Source organism: Vulpes vulpes, chromosome 1, assembly GCF_048418805.1.
Source record: "Vulpes vulpes isolate BD-2025 chromosome 1, VulVul3, whole genome shotgun sequence".
Classification (NCBI taxonomy): domain Eukaryota; kingdom Metazoa; phylum Chordata; class Mammalia; order Carnivora; family Canidae; genus Vulpes; species Vulpes vulpes.
The window spans coordinates 7,672,060-7,693,448 of NC_132780.1; the positions used below are offsets into that span (position 1 = coordinate 7,672,060).

The 21,389-nt window shown below is 47.5% G+C and overlaps 2 protein-coding genes across 3 annotated transcripts in view; one reads left to right on the forward strand and one right to left on the reverse strand.

Moving 5' to 3' along the window:
• Positions 1-248: 248 nt before the first annotated feature.
• On the reverse strand, positions 249-16,006 carry LOC112928312 (WD repeat-containing protein 87). Its single transcript, XM_072747079.1, has 8 exons — positions 15,796-16,006; positions 12,550-12,799; positions 11,119-11,239; positions 9,996-10,163; positions 6,741-9,616; positions 6,017-6,288; positions 2,394-5,650; positions 249-1,955 (listed from the first exon to the last, which is right to left on the reverse strand). The coding sequence occupies exons 3-8, from the start codon at positions 11,191-11,193 to the stop codon at positions 249-251; spliced, it is 8,355 nt and encodes a 2,784-aa protein (XP_072603180.1). The 5' UTR covers positions 11,194-11,239; positions 12,550-12,799; positions 15,796-16,006.
• Positions 16,007-16,008: 2 nt separating this feature from the next.
• SIPA1L3 (signal induced proliferation associated 1 like 3) overlaps positions 16,009-21,389 on the forward strand; it is a 234,407-nt gene continuing 229,026 nt past the window's right edge. Inside the window, exons 1-2 of one of the 2 annotated variants that reach the window (XM_072751505.1) lie at positions 16,009-16,441; positions 16,546-16,720. The gene's annotated coding sequence lies outside the window, so the exon portion shown is untranslated. Of the gene's footprint in view, positions 16,721-21,389 lie in introns of both variants that reach the window. The other variant, XM_072751507.1, reaches the window with a different exon arrangement.

The window sequence follows — 21,389 nt, forward strand, 5'->3', positions numbered from 1 at the left end:
TATATGGTCTCCCTGGCCACTCCTCTGGAGAAGCAATGTCCGAGGAACAGGGACACATTACAGGGCTGCTGCAAATGAGAACTTCCTCTTTATTCCACATATGGAAGCTGGTTTCTGCAGCTAAGTAGGGAAAGGGCTCTGGCCTGGCCCTACCTCTGTGTGGGTCCTAGAGATAAGGGTCTAGATTATGGTGACAAGGCCTTCCTCCAGGTGGGAATGAAAAGTCCTGACCTCCAGTCAGTCTCAAATTAGGGGGTGGGGGCAACAATATGGGGCATTTCCTTGGTAAGGTGAATATCAGCTTGGGGCAGGCTCTTCCAAGCGAGTTCTAAGATCCCATACTGAGCAATGCCCCTGGGAAGCATGGTACGGACATTATTCTGACCTGGGAGAGACACCACCTCCTGGAACTCCAGAGGACCTTTAGGTTTTTGAGAGCCGCTACAAAACAGATGATAGAACAACCGCTCCCCAGGAGCTAGGTCTGTGGCATTTAGGGCCTCCATGGAGGTGATCTCTTGGGACTGGGGTTCCTCTCTCAGTAATAGCTCCTGTAGCAGCTTCTGGATTCGAGGTGACTTAAGTTGGTACAGGTCCATGAGTTGGTAGAACTGTTCCATCCAAGCAGCATGGTCTTTTGCATATCGTTGCTGCAACATCCGCAAGACATAGTACAGAGCCACAAATGTCTCCCAGAGAGGCACCTCTTCCTTTTTCTTAGAGACGGGCTGTACCTTCTTCTCCAGCTTGGGCAATTTGGGAAACCTGCCTTTGTCCTTAAAAACCCAGAAGTCCTTTTGAAACATCAGTGCTAGGGTTTGTTTTTCCACAGAGGCATGGGCACCTGTGAAAATGTCTCTTGTGGCAGGATGGAAGTGTTGCATCTCCATCTCCTTGAGAGCAGCAGATACCTGCTCTGCCCGTGCACTCCGGTAAGGCTCTCCTAGAAGATGCCAATTTACACCCTTTGGGGTCAGAATCTGTTGCGTATCTAATGGGGACGTTGGTGTGGGGACAGCCAAAGGTTTTAACCAGCCTTCCTTTTCCTTTCCTTTTATAGGTGGGATCACTTTGAGGTACTTTGGATCCATGGGCTCCTTACTGGGTTTTGAGATCCGTGCACTTCGTGACTCCAGGACCTGCTTGTGACGCTGTACAATAGCTTTAAGTTGAGCCAGATGTATCCAACCTAAGTTTCCCTTTGAGGTGAGGTCTTTGAGAAGCTGGCACAATCTGTGGAAACTATCCCTAGAAAGCTGTTCTCCTGCCTCCATCTGTTCTAGGACATGGTGGATCCACTCGATATCTGAGAGTCTTACCTGAGCACCCTTGTCCCAAATTTGGGGCACAGGTAATTGTACCTCAGTCATTCCTTTCAGATATGGATGATGCTGCAAAATCCACTGCCACTTGGGCTCTAGAGGTTTGCCTTGGAGTTTGTGAGCTTCTATGGTCTTCCTCAATATTTGAAATAAATATGGAGTCTTTAAGCCTGGCTCTGGGGACTCCAAAACTGTATCCAAAAGTTGTAGAGGTCTGGGCTTATATTTCTCCAGCAGTTCTCCTTGTTTATCCCTAAACCTTGACTCTGGAAGTATCCTGGATGTCTCAAGTGCTCTGGCCTTGTCTTCCCAGGATACTTGTTTCATAGACACTGGCACTAGTATCTTCTCTTGCTTGCCCAGAGCTATGGAGATCACTTTCTTGGAAGGGATTTTCAGAACTTTCAGCTGTAGAGCAGTGTCTTTGATATCAGGGATTCTTTTTCCAATAGAGGGGATTATTGTTCTTCCTTTTTGGTCCTTTTGTTTTTCCACTGGTGACTTAAATAAGTTTTCTTTTCTTATGATCTCTTTTTCCCATGATCTTTTCTCCTCTTCTTTCTCACTCGGACTTTCCAACTCTTCCTCACTCAGACTTTCTGACTCTTCCTCACTGATGCTTTCCTCCTCCTCCTCCTCTTCAAACACTTCCTCTTCCTCCTCCCCTTCTTCCTTCTCCCCTTCCTTCTTCTCTTCCCCCTCCTCCTTTTCCTCCCCTTCTTCCTTCTCCCCCTTCTGCACCTTCTTCTTCTTTTTCTTCTTTTTCTTCTCCTTCTTCTCTTTCTCCTTCTCTGCCTCTCTCTTCTTTCCCTCCTCTTCCTCCTCCTCTACCACCTCCCCTTGCTCCTCTACCACCTCCCCTTTGTTTTCTTCCTCTTCTTCTTCCTCTTCCTCCTCCTCTTCTTCCTCTTCCTCTTCCTCAGACAAACTCTCTTGCTCTACTTCACCTACTAAGCTTTCCATTTCTTCAGAAAGGCTCTCTCTGCTTTCCTCATGACCAGGAAGTTCTTTCTGTGGTATATCCATGGTCTTTAGCTTTCTTCCTTTTTTCTGTCCCAGCAGTGGAATTACCTCCTCATCCTCTGTTAATTCCTCCTCCTCCTCTTCCTGTATGACCTCTCTCTGTTGCCTGGCCAACCTGCTTTCTTTCTCCATTATTTTCTTCTCTTTCTTTATCATTCTTTTCATTTCCTTGGCCAGTTTTCTCTGTTTCTTAGCCAGTTTCTGCTCATCTTTGCTTATTTCTGGTTGTTCCTCAGAAAAATCCCACTCTTTGGCATCAAGTTTGTTTTGTTCCTTGCTCAATTTCCTTTCCTTAGCAAAGAAGTTCCTCTTCATTTTTGTCAACTCTATTTCCTCCTGAGTCAGTTTCATTTCTTTTTTGGTAAGGTCTTGAAGTGCCTTTAAGATTTTGCTGCTCACTTTTGACTGTGGCTTGGCAGCACCCTCCTTTTCTTTAGCCAACTTCCTCATTACTTTTGCTAGCTTCCTCTCTTCCTGGGCGTATACTCTCCCTCCTCTGGTAAGTTCCAGTTTTTCCTTGGCAATGTCCCTTTGCTCTGTGGCCAATATCCTATCCTCATATCTCAGTATCTTCTCCTCTAGTGACAATTTTCTCTTGATTAGTTCTAGTTCATTCTTAGTCAGTCTTGTCTGTTTTAAGGTTTCATCAGTCTCTCCGGTGGAGAGAATTTGCTTTCCCTCAGCCAGCCTTATCTTCTCTTGGGCCAGTCTCTTAATTTCTGTGCCCAGTGCCTTTTCTTCCTTGGTGCTGTCCCAGTCTCCTCTGAGCAGTTTTAGTTCTTGAAATACTGTCCTCTTCTCCTTAGCTACTTCCATCTTCTCCTGGGCTAGATTATGCTGCTTCTCGGCCAGACTCTCCTCTAATTGGGTCAGCTTTTTCTCTGCTTCGGCCAGCTTCTGCTTCTTCCGCAAAACTTTTTCCTTTTCTTCTATCAGCTTCTTCTCTACCTGAGCAAGTTTATTCTTATACACGTCCAGTTTCTCCTTTGCTTGAACTAATTTATTTCTGTTCTGGGTGAGGTTTTCTTTGACCCAGAGGAAGTTCTCTTTCTTCTGAGCCAATTTCACTTTCTCCTGAAGCAGATTCTCCTTCTCCTGAGCCAAAGACTTCTCCCTCCAGGCTAGTATATTCTTGTTCTTTGTGAGTTTCTGCTTGCTCTGGGCCAGTTTTTCTTTTTCCTGGGCCAGTTTTAACTTGTTCTCCATCAGTTTCTTCCTTTTCTGGGCCAGCCTTTCCTCTTCCGCAGGCAGTTTCTCCTTGTCCTCGGCCAGTTTCTTCTCTTCCTGGATCAGCAGTTCTTCTTCCAGGGCCAGTGTTTTCTCTTCCTTAATCAGTTTCTGCTCTTGCCAGGCCAGTGTCTTCTCTTCCTGAGCCAGACGCTCCTCTTCCTCAGCGAGCTCCTTCAATTCCTGATTCAGTTCCTCTTCTTTCCGAGCCAGTTCCTCCTCTTCCCATGTCAGCTCCTCCAATTCCTGGGCTATTTCCTTTTCTTGCAGTGCCAGGTCTTGCTCCTTTTGGGTCAGTTTTTCGATCTTCTTGACCAATATATTTTTTACCTCAGCCAGCTTCTCTCCTTTCTTTGCTATTTTCTCTTCTTCTTGAGCCAGTTCCTCAAATTTCTTAGCCAGTTTCTTCTTTCTCTGGGCCAGTTTTTCTGCTTCCTGGCTTAGCTTTTCTTCTCTTTGGGCCAGTTTTTCCTCTTTGTAGACAAACTTCTTCTCTGCCTGGACCATTGTCCTGTCCCTCTGAGCCAGCTTCCCATATTCCCTGGCCAGTTTTCTTTCTTCCTGGGCCAGTTTTCTCTCTTCCTGGGCTAGCTTCTCTTCTTCTTGTGCCAGCTTCCTTTCTTCTTGGGCTCGTTTTCTTTCGGCCTGGGCTCGTTTCCTCTCGACCCAGGCCTGTTTATACTCTTTTTGGATCTGTCTCTGCTCTTTTGACATTGGCTCTTTTTGTTCTCCCTGTTCCTGAGACAATTCTTCTCCTTCTAGGGCCAATTTCTCCTCATCCTCACTGGGCTTGGCTTTTACCTTTTCCCAGGTCTCTGCCCACTCATCCCATCCCTGCTTCTTGTCTTCATCCAGCTTTTCCTCTTCTGAGAGTGGTTTCTTTTCATCCATTTGTGGTTTCTCCTCTTCCCCAAGACTACTCCTGTCCCAAGCTTTCTTCCATTCATCCCAGGATATCTTTGTCTCACCATGGCCCTGTTTCCACTCATCCCAGGACTTCTTCCAGTCCTGCCAGGACAGCTTCCTCTCATCTGTAACTGGCCTTTCTTCCTGCTTAGCTACTTCCTCCTTTGGTTTGGCCACTTCCTTTACTGCCTGACTCACATCCCTCTCTTCTTTGCTCACTTTCCTCTCTTTTTTATCTCCTTTTATTTCCTGCTGAACTTCTTTCCTCTCTTGCTTAAAGGGTTTCTTAAATTTCTTCTCTTCTTTCTTTGGTATTTGTTGTCCCTTAGTTAGGCCGTCAGATTTTAAAAAGATAGCTTTCTTTTTCTTGCCTTTTTTGGGAATCACCTGGGTTTCCTGCAAGTACGGCATGTCCCTTGTTTCCTCTTGCACCTGCTCTTGCACCTCTGGTATCTCGTCCTCCCTTTCGGTCATTATGTCTTCTCTAATTGCCCCTTCATGAATAAAAATTGGTTTCTCCTCTGGCCAGGCTACATCCCAGTCTATGTCCTCAAGCAGAATCTCACTTTTTTTCTCCAACAAAGGGCAGATCTCCTGAAAAAGTTCCCAACTGGGCCGCTTATCTGCCAGCACCTCCTGAGCCATGGTCACTAGCTCCATGTTTAGAGCCTCTGACATTTCTGTTTGGGAACCAGATATTCTCAGGGTCATAAGACGACATAGATCATCTCGCCATGATGCACCATCTTCAGTGGTGGCCTTGCGGCCAGGCGCTCCAGAGGCACCCCGCCCTTTGGCTTTCAGCTGCTTCACGACTGGCTCTTCCTTTACAGCAGCCAGAGATTCTTTTATTGTAAACTTAACTTCTTTTGTCTTCTTCTTGCCCCTCATTGTGGGTTTCTGAACTGTTCTTTTCTTGCCTTTTCTGTCATGTATTTTCCTCAGCAGCTTCAGGGTCAATGCAAAATGGTCCTTTGAGGTGTCTTTCTCTGGAGGTTGTTCACCATCTTTTGAAATCTTTACTAAACTGATGGTTGAAGACACTCTAGAATGGGCGGCTGTATCCTCCACCAAAACTGGTGCAGCTTCACTCTGGTCAGTTTCACCCTCTAAGGGACCCGGCTCTTTGCCAGTCTCTTTTATCTTCTTGAGGGTCCGCCACAATTTTCGGGCTGCAGGGAAGATCAGGAAATGGAGATAAGGCATGGGGGTGCCTAGATCACATTTTCCCCACTAATGGTATGAGCTAAGAGGAATTGTCATTTAAAAAAAGTAGCAACATAAGGGGGGAAGGCCTTTAAAAAAAGGATTCCCCTTACTGTATTCCAGTGCTCCCCCCCCCCCTTCCAAATCCTACGGAGATAAGCCTTGGAGTGTCCCTGAGTTTGGGTAGATTCTTCCTAGGAACTTTCTTTCTATGAAAAGATCTGTCTACTTATCTCTAGTCCTACATGGTTGATATCTCTTCACCTGTGTTAGCCCTAACTACGTTGCCTCTCAGGGACCCTTAGGCATGAGCCAGATCACTCCATACGTACTGTGCTTTTTGCCCCCTGCTCGGCCCCGTCTTTGGCCTTTGCCAGGCTTGATGGCAACTTCAGATTCTTGGGGAATTCTGTCAGATTTCTTGGAAAGGGATAAATGTGAAGAAGTCTTTGAGACCTCTAAAGAAAAAGCAGGCTTTTTGTGTCCCTCTGACAAGGTCAGGTTTTCATTCAATCGCTGTTCCACTTGATTATGAAGGATTTGGAGATCTGTGGCCCGCATCCCCAGCAGATGATCTAGGGATTCCTCTCCAATCATTTCCTGCCTTTGAAAGTCAGAGAGGAAAGACCATGGTGAATCAAGGACCATGGTGAATCAAGGACAACAAGAAAGAGAAGGAAGGAACTGCTGTGCAACAGGCAAGGGGGCCTGGCATAGTGGCCAAAAAAAGACAGTATATGTCAAGGTAAAGGATGGCGAAGAAGAAAGAAGTCTAGAAAGCCAGGTGGCAATGAATGGTGTGTATGGGGACAAGAGGGGTAGGAGAAAAGGATGAAAAGGGGAACTCAAAAGGTAGGGGACAGACAGGAGCAAGAGAAGAAATGGAGACAAAGGAGCAATCAGGATTGTCAGGATGGTCTAGGAATGGAAAAAGACTATGAAAGATAAAAAGGACAGGAAGAGTTAATGGACAAGTGTGAAGAGATAGTGAAGGAAGGGTAAGTGAGAAGAAAAGTAGAGGCTAGTCAGAAACTGCAGAAGGCACAAAGAACTTACTGCATCTTCCGGAAGGTCTCTCGGTTCTGGATCAGGTGTAGGAGTGAGGACTTAGAGTGGACTCCAGTGTCAGTCATGAGGCTCAGGGCCTTACTCCTCACTCTTTCATCCTTGTCCATCAGTCCTTGGGCCAGTGGCATGGCAAAGAGATGAGTAATCATTCCTAGACGCTTTAGCCCTTCCCAGGCTAGCTCTCGGATCAGTGGGTTGGAATTGGTGGTATCATCCAGTAGACGATGGGCTGTTTCAGAGCGCAAGGATGAAGACACTTCGTAAGAGGCAAAGATTTGCCCCAATGCACCAATACAGCATTGGTACTTCAGTGGAGAAGCATGAATCATGATGCAGAGGATTGTCTCCACCAGACTATTAATAGCTATTTCACTCATCTTTCTCCCTAGCCAACTGCGATTTGCTGAGTCTGTAAGGACACTGTAGGTTACATCCTTGGACATTCTCATTTCTAGGAAGCTTTCATCTTCCTTTTCCTGTGTATATGGTTTGAAATCACTGAGAGCTCTTACCTTTCTGTGCCAGAAGAAGAATTGTTGGGTCTTGTCCCATTCCATCTCCTGCATGGGTGAATGCAGGTTGCATTGTAGGTATATTGGACTACCCTCTGGCCAAAGACGGGCACGAATTACTGAGTTGGGGATGTAGCAATCAGGGGCTAAGAGCCATTTCCTCCCATGACCAAAGTAGCATCGCAATATTTGGTAAGGGTTGAGTCCATCCCAAGAAGTCAGCTGTAGTTGGGGAGGAACCACGTAATGAGGAGGTTTGCTCACATCTGTCTGACTGGTTTCTTCTTCATACAAGGAGTCATATCTGAAGGCAGACAGTAACACAGTGCTCCCCTGCTCATCTTCTTCTATGACATGTGGCACTGTATGGTCAAAGGCAATGGCCCGCTTATTGACAAGTTTCTCCAGACCCACTAATTCCTGTTGCCCTTTTCCAAGGTAGATATACTTGGGCACAAACATGGTCTCAAAGGAGAAGAAGAAGCTCGGTGTGAAAGGCTTAGGGGCCTCTAGCACATCATCTGTCATGCTCATAAAGGAAAGGCGAGCCAGCAGGCTTGGGTGAAGCAGTTTTAGACAGGACACCAGATAAAGACTCTGGTTAAAAGTCACAAGCAAGTCACCCCGGTCATTTGCAAAGCAGATTGGGCCAAAGTGCAGTGATGAGTCCAGTATAGCTACAAGTCTACCATGAAAGTTCCAGACCCGGACAGACCCATCAATACCACCCGTGACAAAAAGACTCAAGGCCAGGCAGACATCAAAGGATGTGATGGTGCACTGGTGCAGAGGCAATGTCTCTATAAATGATGAGCCTTCCTGTGACTCAGAGGACAGAAAATCATGGAACTTCCAGAGACGCAGGCAGTTAGTCTCCGTGATGGCACCTACAGACTTGGGCAAGAGTATCAGGTGTCTTAGGTGACAGCTGCTGAGAATGCTGGCAAGCGGTTTCAAATGGACTTTCCTCCCCTCAAGCACAGCCTCTGATAGGTGCACGTAGTTATCCATTCCATAGGAACAGAGCAAAGCATTTTCTCGGCTACCAAGAAGCCCTCCAGATAGTGTAGTGAGTGCCAGGATAGGTCCAAAGTGTATGAATTTCTCTATTCGGGCACAGTGGTGCTGGGAAAGCACTCTTACCATACCACTCTGGTGTCCAGAGAACATGAGTCCCTGTAGACCCCGACCCAGGTGAAAATCCCCATAAGCCAGGCATTGCACCCAGTCTTGAGAATCCGGTGAGGTGCACAAGAGATACTTGGCTGGGCAAGGGCAGCGGGTCGCGTCAAACACCAGCACCTCTGCATTGCCTATCGCTACAAAGAGCTCCTCTTTTTCTGGGTCGTAAGCCCAATCCACAGCCTGGTCCAGGATCGAGAAGGGCCAGGTAAGAACCAGAAGATCCCCAGTTAGTGGGGACACAAAGTGCAATAAGCCATCTGCGGTAGTGCACAGGATCCGGAACCAGTTATCACCACAGCGGACCCGACGCAGCTGCTGGGCAGCAGAGCTGAGGACGTTGAAGAGGCTATAGAAGCAAGGCAGACGGCGCAAGGAGAAAGTATGGGTAGTCTGGCAGAAGAACGTCGTGTTGTCAATAAACTGGAGCCCGTACAGTTCCTCATCAAGTTCTAGCCGCCGCAGCAGGTTCCCCGAGGTCAGGCTCCACTCCTTGATTAAGCCTTCCTTGCCAGCTGTTAGCAGGGTGTGGGCCTCTGGCCGGCTGCGGATACAGATCACCGTTGACACATGCGCCTTGAAACTGTGGAGGTAGTTTCCCCGCGTGAGGCCCCATACTTGGATTTCCCCAGTCTTATTTCCGGCATAGAGGAAGTCCTGGTCAAAACAGGTGAAGCAGCAGGTGATAGAGGAGCCACTGGTGGTGGAAGTGAACCTCTGAACCTCTCCAAGCTGGCCTTGGCCTTGGCGCTCAAGGACCCTCACCACCGTCTCGCACAGTGCTAGCAGAGAGCCATTGGGGCCGTTCAGCCTGATGTCCTGGACAAGTTCATCACCAGGCATGGGAACCGTGTAGGCTATCTGGAGGCCCTTGCCACTCCTCTCGATGCTCCAGGTGACTACTGCCCCCAGGATGCCCGACAGAAGCATTTTCATTTCCGGGTCATAGCAGAGGCAGTTGATGTTGAAGTGACAGGGCACTATACCCAGGGGTTTGAATGACCAAAAGTGGTCCCCAAAGAGCCGCAGGAGCAGGTCACCACAGTAGACTACGAGGATATGAAAGGAACCTGTGTGGACCATGGATTGTATGGGCGGCAGTCGTTCACTCATGGAGAATGTTCTCTTCTCGACCAGGTCCTCAGATTTGCTCTTCATCCATACTACGGCCTACAAAAAATAAGATGGACAATGCCTAAAAAAGTTAGTAGAAGGGGGAAGGGCAAAATATTCAGCTATTTTCCTCTGTGCTTGTGCTGAAGAGGACTTGGAAGGCTCTCAAGTGTTTTTACCCCTTGGTTATGGGAATTGGAAATCTGTAGAAGCAGGAAGCCTGCGACCCTTTCTCTAACGTTGGCCTACTTTAGGGGACCCAAAAAATCTATTCAGGGAGAGACTGTAATTGGGAGAAGTGAGGAGAGAGAACCCTAGATCTAGGCAATTCTCATTCAAGAGGTAGATTTCCCTTTGTCAGTTGGGTGAGAGCTTAAGTGGGCACAGCCCCCTGTCGAATGAGCTAAGAAGGAGAAGAAAGGCTCGGCAGTTTTACCTGTATTTCTTTGGAGCTTGTCACCCAAGAGAGGGAGGCAAAGAAGTTGGCCTCACTGAAGTAATGGCATATAAGCGGCATGTTTTGAGGATGGCGAGACTCTCTGAACAGTATCTGGGACTGGTCGCTCAGCACAACCACCTCATTCTTTGGGTCTTCTGACGTTTCCTGGAGAGAGGCATGGCATGAAACAAAGAGACCAGGACACACGTGTGCTAAATATATTCTCACACAAGTCACAACTGAAGCATTTCCTGAGGTCATGCCTCATGTCTGTTATACCCACACACGCACAACTTATCACTTGTAGGATACTAACACCTCACAAGCAAGTAACACATGCCCAACACAAGAGAGAACCAAACTGCTACAGGGCCTAAATGGGCAAATTTCACAGTGTGGGAAAACAGATATTCTTCTCAACATGCCTGTTCACTAACACTCCCCCCTCTATCTCTACAAGGTACATAGGTCATAAAAGACACATTTTGCACATTACCCAGGCAAGTGCGCCACCGCAGACCTACATGCACTGTAACAGAGCGTGACAAAATTCAGCGCCACTTTAAAGTCTTTAACACTTAAATGTGCACAAAGTTAAGACTTTAACACCCTACCTGGCCTTTAAACTTGACAGAGGAAGATAATTTATATGCAGTATGTATTATTCCGCAGTGATAGAGCAGGTGCTAGGACACACGTGCCTGGGATGGTTTACACAGAGCAAACCAGAGTGAAACTGAGGTTGGCAGATGTCCTGTCGGTGCCTTCTCCCTTCTCTTTTAGAAAAATATCTCTCCCCAAAAGGTTGGCTCCTCTGACAATGCTCAAAAGTGTTTACCTTCCACTATCAAAATGTACTCACAAGAGATTCTTTAGGCCATTCATTTGAAAATGGATGGCCCACTTCCTACTAAGGTGACAAGTGTCTTTTTTTTGTTTGTTTGTTTGTTTTAATTTTTATTTTTTTTATTTTTATTTATTTATTTTTTTGTGACAAGTGTCTTATAGTCTACTGTGCCTGTTTCCTGTATCCCTGGAAAACCTATGCTCCTCTGAAGCGCTCATAACTATCAAGATAGATAGAGGACAATAACATGTTTATGTCCTACATATATATTACCTTGCTTTTATGTATGATGTCATTTATGAGATATTTAAAATCCTTCCACAGGGGAATGAGTCTCGTGGAAGACATCACATTGATTATTCCCTGGTCCTCCTCAGGACCGTTGCTTAAAAACCTGTGGGAATCCAAAAGAGGCCAGCTTAGCCATTACTACTCTTTGAGAAATTAGGACTCAGGAGTCAAGATCCATGACCTCTCGTGTATGGAACACTTTTTTGAACGTCAGGAACTAACACAAGACACACATTCTCATTTTAATTCTCACTGAGGCCCAGTGAGGTAGGTATAACCCCATTTTATAGATGAGGAAATTGAGGCTTAGGGAGGGTGAATAAAAGAGTTGAGGATTGAATCTTAACACTGGCTCTCATAACCCCACAGGATATTATGGGTGAAGGAAGCAGGGAGGGGGTCTAGAAAGGAATACTGTCACGAACAAATAGCATTTCTTTGCTACTGGTGGTGTGTCAAGAGAGCATTTGCAAGGGCTTGGAGTTCCCAGAGAGTGGTCTCTGGACCTCATGTACCAGGATTCCTAGGGAAAGAGTCTTTCCTAAAATACAAATCCCTAGGTTCTGTCCTAGACCTACTGACACAGAACCATGGCGCTGGGACCCACAGGCCTTCACTTCTAACAAGTCCCCTAGGTGATTCTATGGACATTCATGTCTGACTACTGAAATAGGAAATTGAAATGAGAGGGCCTCTAGGACTAAGAGTCAGACCCCACCTTGTACTACTGGAGAAAGGATTTAGCCCTCTGGCTTTGCCCAGGCTTGTGGAATCAAGTAGCTATCCTACACATGATGCATCGGCTGTTCATCATCCTCTTCCCCCTTTCCTTCTCCTTGGCCTTCATGAAGACAAACCTCTACTTTTCCTTCTTGGGTTGGGAATGCTGCTTTTATAAGCCCCCCTCTGTCAGGGGGCATTCCTGGTCTGATGATGGGCTTGTGTTCTTTATTTGTAAAATGTTTGCCAGCCTTGCCTGCTTCAAAGGATTGTTGCAAAGATCAAATAGGATAATTCCTGTGAATTCCTTTTTAAGTATACTCTGAAACAACAAACAGTGATTCCCGCTGTTTTTAGGCTGGTTTGGTTCTCAGACAATTATTTATCTTTCCAACCCATACTTTGTACTTTTCAGTTGCTCTGGAAACATGACAGCTAAATTTATAGTCTGGCCAGCAGAGGGCAATGGAGGCCATCCTTGTGCCTGCCAAATGAAGGAAAACTGATGAACTTTGGGTTTGAAGTAGCTCCTGCTAGGGTGAGACCCTAGGCCAGCACTGGGAGCTTGTTAGAAATGCAAATTATTGGGCTCCACACCAGACCTACTGAATGGGTAACTCTGACGGTAGGGCCCCCAAGTCAGTTTTACAATCTCTCCGATCTTAAACGCACTCAAATCTGAGAACCACTTACCTAGAGTAACTGGGAGTTCAGATCAGTTTGGCCTGGACCTCCTGAGGTAAGGTCAGCAGAACCTACCCTCTGGCACTGCTAAGCCCAGGCCCTCTGTTACCACAGAGACTTGGTGGCTGGATTTAGGGGAAGTAGCAGGCAAAACGTGTCGTCCTCTCATGTATAGAGTGGGTTAGATCCACCCTCCCAAAAAAGTTTTCACATCACTTCATTCCATCTCAAAAGAATTCCGACAGGCAGAGAGTATTATCTGCATTATAAATTATAAGGAATATGAATTCAGGGGGGGAAAGGGATGTGTTCAGGCTACACGGGACAGATTCAAGACTAAGATTCAATCCATTGTTCAGGATTCCACTACCACGTCAGAGGAGGAAGAGGCTCTGGCAGCTGATGCCAAGGAAGCTCTCTGACCCACAGACCCACTAATGGGAACTGGTGGCTGGCTGTCAGACACCAACATCCCCTCTGCCTCTTTCTACTCTCCCTAAGGCTGCATGCTGCCCCCCTGCCATACCTTTTCCCATTCTATTCCCCTGTACCACTCCACTTGCTGCTCCTTTGGACATTTCTGGAGCCAGTGTGAGCTGCTTCATTCCAATCTTGCACATTAGTGGATGGCCCAGTGGGCCAGGCCCTTCAGCTCACATTTACCCCACTGGCTCCTCCTTGAGGCCCCAGAGCTGCTCAGAGAGTAGTCATTTATAACACATTTGTGGTCACTGCCATCAGTTTGCATTGTTTCTAACATCTCCTCTGGATCCAACATTCTCTTGGCTAGCCTGCAAAAAGTAAGCGGTTAGGAAGGACCCTTTGGGGGCACATTCCTTCAGAGTTAGTAAGAAAGAAGGTCTTCAAACCCCAAGCCTCTGTTTATTTATTTGTTTGTTTGTTTGTTTTTTGCCATTCTCTCATTCCCTATATACTAGCTTCCTCAGGTCAGAGGAAACCTCTCTCCTAAAGTTTCCTCACATTTGACTCCCTAATCCCATTATCTGTCCCTAAAAGCTGGAGTGAGCTCCAGATGCCTTAATTCCAATAGTCTTGACTTTTTAATATCTTGATAACCCAAAGATGATCTAATGGGAGAATTCAAACCCTGCAGTCCATTTAGGGGAGTTAGTATTTGGGGCCAAGGTTTGGTATGGAGGCCAACCAGGTCTATGACTGGGCACTGCACTACATCCTTTTCTTAGCTGCACTCTCCAATGTGATGAGATGGAAGGCCAGATTCCAGCAAGTCCTGCCTTTGTAATAAAGAGAATTGGCTCTAGGGGGCACTGCACTCCGTGAGACTCTTGGGCTCCTGTGCTCCCTTAGGGTCACAGTGCGGCTAGGTGTATGATGGGGAGGGCATACAGTTCTTGCCCCATAGAGCTTATAGTTCAGCAGGGAAGGCAGACATCAAAGAGTAGTCATAAAATTGATTACAATGAGAAATTCTGAGTGATGGGTTATATTATTTGAACTTTTCTGCAACTTTTAATCTTCTCAAGGTTAAAACAGATTATGCTATTGATTTGCTTTTAAGAAGGAAAGGAACAAAGCCCTGTGAGTACATATAACAGGGAGACTTGGCCACCCAGAAGGAGGGTGATGTGTGCTCCACACATTGAGATATGTCCTGCATGAACCCCGTGGCCTCATAGGCGGCTCTCACATTATAGGACAAGGTTACAGAGAACTGGCATCAGAAGGGCCTAATTAGTCAGGGGGGCTGTAATGCCAGAGGCAATCTTGGGAACTGATTAGGCATTTTAAATATATTGTTTCATTTATTCTTTTTTTTTTTTTTTAAGATTTTATCTATTTATTCATGAGAGACAAAGAGAGAGAGGCAGAGACACAGGCAGAGGGAGAAGCAGGCTCCATGCAGGGAGCCTGATGTGGGACTCGATCCCAGAACCCCAGGATTACACCTTGAGCCCTGGGCTCAACCGCTGAGTCACCCAGGCATCTTTGTTTCATTTAATTCTTATCTGATTCTATGACTTAGCTAGCATCCTCCATTTAAACAACTTTTTTAAATGGACATGGTAAAAAATATTCAAAAGATAACCAAGGAGCGTATAATGAAAAAGTCACACAAGAGAACCTATCCCTGCTTGCCCTTCACAAAGATAGCCCTCGCTGTGTCTTTCTACAGGTGTTCTGTACATACTCAAGCATATATGTAAAAGGGATCCTTCAAATGGTAATGCACTATATATACTGTTCTGCAGTGTTCTCTCTCACCTAATATATCATAGAGATTAACTCATATTAATACATTTAGCTTGTTCTCATTTTTCAGCAGTTGCCAGCAGCATGGTATTGATCATTTATTTATCCAAACTTAATAATTAATGGACATTGGGCAGTTTCCAACCTTTTGCCACGACAGCCCACACCACAAATGAGTATCTTTGTTAATGCCTCGGTTTTAATTTTATTTCATTTTAAATGAAATTTTAAAATTGAAGCAATGTAAACATAACTACTTTGGATATATTGGGTTAAATAAAATATTAAAATTGATTTCACCCGTTTCTTTAATTTTTTAATGTAATAATGAAAATGGCATATATGGTTGCATTATAATCCTGTTGGATACTCCTGTTTAAGATAGTCCCTGTCTGGGAGTGGTCTGATAACCTCACTGGACTTAGCTCCCTCCGTTTAGGAACCCAGTTTGTCCTGACTTCCTGGTGTCCCCATAATCACCCAACCTGGCAGGAAGTAAGCGCTTAACACATTTCTGTTGAATGAATGACCCTCTGCCCTCTCCCAGGAAGAATATGTATTTCCCAGCTTCAAGTCTTAAGGGAGCATCTTCTTGGAAGAATGAATGAAGTGGGAGTGGTATTGAGTGGATTTTCTTGATAGAGGACCTTGCACTTGAGCCGATTTCCTCTTTAATCCCAATGGAGTTGGACTGGTTAACATCTTTTTTTTTTTTTTTTAAAGGTTCGGATTCGATTATGTCAGTAGGTGGACTAAATCTGAACACAATTCCCAGGCGGTCGGTACTCAACAAGCAGTAGACACCCTCAGAACGTGTGATCAGCCGGAGAGTGGCTAACAGGGCCTCCGGGCAGCCTTCTGGGTGGTGGTCCTGAGGCTCCCGTGGAAGCAAGAGCTCTGGAGCTGCCGGGGCCGGTGAGGCCACCACACCCGAGGCCCCTACACACTCGGCCGCCCGGCCCTCGGCGTGGGCAGGGAGGGCGCGCCCGCCTCTTCAAGGCTGGGGCCATCCATGCCTGTTACCTGCGACGACAGGAATCCCGACAAGGGACGGGTACGGCGTGTGTGGCGACACCCGAGAGCTCCTATGTGAAGGAGCAGACCTAGAAGGAGCGCCTGGCTAGCGACCTTGGGGATGCTGCGGGAAGACTCCGCGGACGGAGCGGTTGGCCCCCCAGCCCCGCGCGGCGCAGAGTGACCGAGGCGAAGGGAGGGAGCGCGCGTGCGCACTGGCGCGTGCCCGGTAGGAAGCAGCCCAGAGCGCGATTCCGCGCGCGCGCGCGCGTTCGAATGGGAAAAAAAAAGTCTCCCCGCGGGGGCCCGCGGCATTTAGGCCCGTGTTGGCCAGCGAGCGCGCGTGCGCGAGCGCGCAAAGACGCCCTCCTCTGCCGCTCCCCTCCGTTGGGGGTCTAGCGCACAGCTCCGCTGTCCCCGCCTCTCCCGAGGCTCGCGCCCTCGGGGTAAGTGCCTCGCGCCCGGCGGAGAAGGGCTGGTGAGTCAGCCGGAGGAAGGTTGGAGGCGGACAGGACTGGGAGAAAGGGAAAAACCGCCCTCGCGAAGCCAAGAGCTCGGCTACCGGGCTGGAGTCTGCAGAAGACACGCCTCCATCCCTCACGCCCCTCGGGGCTGCGGAAGTGCTCTGGAGACTGGAGCGGCAGCGAGGCGACAGGTGGACTACCATTCCCAGAAGGCGGTGCGGGGCTGCGCCTACTGCTCCCGGCAGTACCTGCGCGTCAGGCCTCTTTTTTTTTTTTTTTTTTTTTTTTTTTCCAGTTTGCTGCCGCCTAGGGCGAAACTACAGTTCCCAGGAGGCTTCGCGCGAAGCGGCTTGGAAGTGGGCAGCCTGGAAGTCACTCGGGCCACTGGAGCTGGCGGCGTCTCCAGCGAACAGCGCGGGGCCGGACGCCGGGTTCGTGGGGCCCGCGGGGCGGGCAGCTAGGACGCCCAGGTATGTGGCTTCGGGTGCAGGGGCGGCCTCACGCAAGGGTGGCGGCGGGAATCGATGTCCACTCGGACCCCGAGGTCAGCGCGGGCTGGAGACCCGGCGGACGGCCGGGTGTGGGCACCGGTTGTTGGGGGCGGCGGCGCCGGGACTCACGCCCTCCGGACCTGGCCGGACCTGTGCCCGCATGGCTCAACTTTCGGGACATGCTACCCGGCACTGTATGGTGGAGCATGGAGTGGGAGTCGGGTAGCGGTGGGTTCGCGTCCTGCCTCTGCCACTCGGGAGCTGCCATCTAGGGAAACCGCACCGAACCCCAGTTTTCCCTTAGATAAAACGGAAGGAAGAGTGCCTTTTGCTGGGCATTCTATTGAGATGTTGAGATATGGCGAATTAAGCATTTGGCACATGGAAGGCATTTACTACATGTTTGCGCTATTGTTGGCTCCCAAGAAATAGGGTGAAGGTATTATCTGTAGCATAAGATTAGTTGAGGGTGTGCGTGTAAGGGGCCAAGTCCATACTTAGCACTCAGTGCAGGATGGCTGCTGTTAACTGAAATTATTTTGTGAGCTTTGGTTTGGAAGGAAGAGACCCAAATTCAAATTTAGGCTCTGCCATTTATCAGCCGTGTGACCTTGGGCATCTGACTTCACCTCTCCGTGGCTCAGTTTCCCTATCTGTAAAATGGGGGTTTTGATAGCAGCCACCTCATGGAGTTGTTTTGAGGATGCAGTGAGAACATTGTGTGTAAAGTGCTTAGAACAGCAGTTGGCGCATAGTCGGCATTCAATAAATGTTATCATTTATTCAGCATTTTCCCTGCGTCCCAGAGACCCTCTGAGGGTGGGGCTCTGACTGTAGTCTCCGTCAGGCCTCCTGGGGAGACCTCCCATCTAGTTGATTTCCTCTCCTGCAGCCTCAGGTTCCTCATTTGTAAAATGGGATGGCAGCATCAGCCTCATAGGGTTGTAACATTTGCTGAGATTGTATTCCTAGTCCAGAGCCATCTCTTACTAAGTAGCAGCTCTCATGTATTATAATTGTTCTTCAGTGTTCTCCATCTGGCCTAGAGACTGTCTCACTGTGGGCTGTGACATGACAGCCCTGAGCTCCCCCACACGTTCACTCCCAGCCTCAGTGTCCCATCTGTGAAATGGTAGTCACAGGATTTTGTGCCAGGGTTGTTTTGATGATTCCAGGAGATAATTCATGTTCAGCGTTTAGCACAGGGCAGGGTGCATAATAAGCACTTAATAAACATATCTTGTTTCTCTTAATAGGTCTTGGCTGCTTTTGTTTATTTACAGAGCAGAGCAGGAATGAGATTAGTGCCCTCCCCCCTAATTTTTATTCACCAAAGATTGAATTGTGGAACATTCATACTATAAGAGCCAGAGGAGAGATGGCACTGGCCTGCTGTCAGCAGCCCTCTGCTCACCTCTCCTACACTCCTCCCCCCAAGCCAGCACGTTCACCCCAGTTCTTTATGTATCACCCCAGGGCTGCAAGTATGTGACTCTGTCTCAAGGCCATATTAGCCCCCTGAGTTCCAGCTCTAGATGCGGAGCCTCTGTTTCCTTGATGTCCCCTGATGACTGTCCCTTGGGCACCATGAACTCAGCATGTTCAACCGAAACTTCTCTTCTCAGACCCAGTAGTCACAACCATCTCCGCAAATGGGCCAACAGTGACCTAGTTGCCCAAGCCAGAAACTTGGGAGTCACTCTTCTCCCCCAGCCTTCCCAGGTCTAGCTGGTTGGCAAGCAGGATGGCGCTGCCATTTCATAGAAACGCCATATTCATTGGCCCATCATGGTCTCCCATCTTGTGGGCACCCAAAGTCCATTTTGGGGACAGGAGATGGTCTTTCCCGATGAGGTTGAGTTGTTTCTTTTAGATCAAGGATTAAGGCATGTAAAACATTAGTAAGGGGCGGAGAAGACAATGTGGACTTGGCCTGATTATGGTGGCCCCAGCTGTGGCATAAAGATTTGATTTCCAGGGGGCCCATCCCTCCTCTCCCCCACCACGTTTTAGGCGAGTCATTAATTTCTTTCTCAAAAGTTATACTCTGTCAGTGAGTTAGAATATTCTGTATGGGAAGGCAGCCATCCCGGGCATTTGGGGAGGCAGCGCACATGCCGTTGAAGAGGCTGGGAAGGGAATTTATTATATCCCTGTGTAGGTTTAAGTCTGTTGGCAGAAACCTGTCATTGTGATTTCATTTGATGATGGGAACCCGTGATCTGAGTAACATTTGTGATGGCCACCAAATTTACCTATTTTTTTTTTTTAATCCGAGGAGATAAAGCAGTGACTTTTAAAGAAATCTTGGTCTTCGTTGTTAGTGACAACAGCACATGGCTTTTTAGCAGTCTGTGTGGAATGGTCTAAGAGTTAAATGTGAGCCTGTTTTTCAGACATTGCAGTTGTCAGGTGGTAAATCAAAAATGGAATTTAGAATGTGCAGTAATTGGCGCCTTTTTTTCCCCCTGTAAAACCTATTTAGCTGATAGATTTCAAATTTAGATTTAAAAAAATGATGCCAGTTATGGTAATAGCTTAACCTTGTTATGGGTTTAACTCGCAAAATCTAAATTAAATGTATTTATGTTTTAATAAGAGAATTAAGCCATCATCTCCTTCAAAGCATCTGTTTCTAGCTTTTAGAATGAGAGGCTACTGGCCCAATTCATGCATCTGTGCTTTCTTTAAGACTGTTACTGCTCCTGTTGCTCAGGAGGGCTCTGGTCATGGACTTGATTTGTGTGTGTGAGAATGGTTTGGATTTGGCTTTAAAAAGGTTATGCACGCTTGTTGTAACATTTCAAACAACACAGAGAAGTAAGGAAAGTAGTAGTGGCTCAGCGGTTTGGTGCCTGCCTTTGGCCCAGGGCGTGATCCTGGGGTCCCAGGATCGAGTTCCACATCGGGCTTCCTGCATGGAGCCTGCTTCTCCCTCTGCCTGTGTCTCTGCCTCTCTCTCTTTCTCTGTGTCTCTCATGAATAAATAAATACAATCTTAAAAAAATAAGATAAAATAAAATCCCCTCCCTGGAAGGTAATCATTTACTCAGGCAGGGAGTATTTATTAAGTATCTGCTGTCAGGATTGGAGATACAGCAGTGAACACAACATATATGCTTTCTGCCCTTGGCAAGTTTGGTAGATGCGCTCTCCCTTGCCTTTTTCTGTGCTTGTAAGGATGTGTGTATGCATCTATTGATTGTTTTCTTCTTTCTGCCTCACCACTCCCGCAAAAGGGAATCAAGACACACATATTTGTGACTTGATTTTTTCAGTTAATAAGGGGGCATATTCCTTCAAGTCATTGCATACAGATCTGACTCATTTTTTTCTAAAGATTTTATTTTTAGGGGATCACTGGGTGGCTCAGCGGTTAAGTGCCTGCCTTTGGCCCAGGACGCGATCCTGGAGTCCCGGGATCGAGTCCCATATCGGGCTCCCGGCGTGGCGCCTGTTTCTCCCTCCTCCTGTGTCTCTGCCTCTCTCTCTCTCTCTCTCGCTCTCGCTCTCCCTGTGTCTATGATAAATAAATAAATAAATCTTTAAAAAATATATATTTTATTTTTAAGTCATCTCTGTGCCTATCATGGGGCTCGAATTTACAAGCCCGAGATCAACAGTCATACACTCTACCAACGGAGCCAGCTGGGTGCCCCTGACTCATTCTCCTTAACAGCGAGACCCACATTCTTCAGTATGAAGAGACCATGTTTTAGTGCACCTTTCCCCTGTCGCTGGACATTTAGGTTGTTTCTGGGATTTCTTTTAGCTTTGCAAAGACACATCCAGTAAGCAATCTAGTAGGCAGTAGAGCATTAGAGGCTAAAGGAGCTTGGACAGTGAACAAGACAGAAAGATCCTCACTGTCCTAGGGTTCACATTCTAGTTGGGGAGACCCGTGATAGACAAGGTAATTTTAGATGGTTTAAGTATCATAGAGGAAATAACAGGGTGAGGGGTTTGGAGTGGCTGATGGGGCAGGCTGGTGGGCGGGGAAGGGCTGGTTACTGTAACCTGGATGGTACAACCTGCATGAGCAAGAGGTACCAGCTGTGCCAAGAGCTGGGGGAAGAACATTCCAGGCAGCAGGAACAGCCTATACAAAGGCCAGGCGGTGGGAGTGAGTTGGCTACAAAACAGGATCATTGTGGCTGGAGAAAGGCGAAATCCCATTTTTCGAGTTCACACTGCTTTAATTTCTGTGAAGTAACGATAATGATAATAATAGCATCTAACATTTCTCAGTGCTTACTCTGTACTAGTTGCCTTCCTAAGCATTCCACACTTTTCCCCAGTGAGTTCCTCACAAGACTCCCATGAAGCAGATAAGTGTATGGGACTCAGTTGACAAACGAGGAGCCGATCCCAGACCTCAGACTCTGCCCACACGCCAAAGTGCCCCTCATCCTTGGCCGTCCTCACGAGGCCCAGGCGAGTTTACGGAGTGGCAGCATTTCCTGCCCAGTTGCCTGCCATACAGAGCGCTGCAGGCTGTGTTTAGTACCTCCATGTAGCAGCACGAGTGGTCTGGGGATGTTGTGGCATCGTCTCCACTGATGGATTCACAGGGGTCAGTTTCTGGTGGGGTGTGGGGTTGGTTTCAGAATTGAAGGCCTTTTAGCAGAGCCTGTCCTCAAAAAAACAA

Coding starts and splice junctions, on each gene's coding strand:
- LOC112928312 (XM_072747079.1), bottom strand. CDS start 11,193: ATGTCTTCCACGAGACTCATTCCCCTGTGGAAGGATTTTAAATATCTC. Junction 9,617..9,995: donor CAAGCTCCAAAGAAATACAG/GTAAAACTGCCG, acceptor TATTTTTTGTAG/GCCGTAGTATGGATGAAGAG. Junction 5,651..6,016: donor AGCAGGGGGCAAAAAGCACA/GTACGTATGGAG, acceptor TCTTCCCTGCAG/CCCGAAAATTGTGGCGGACC.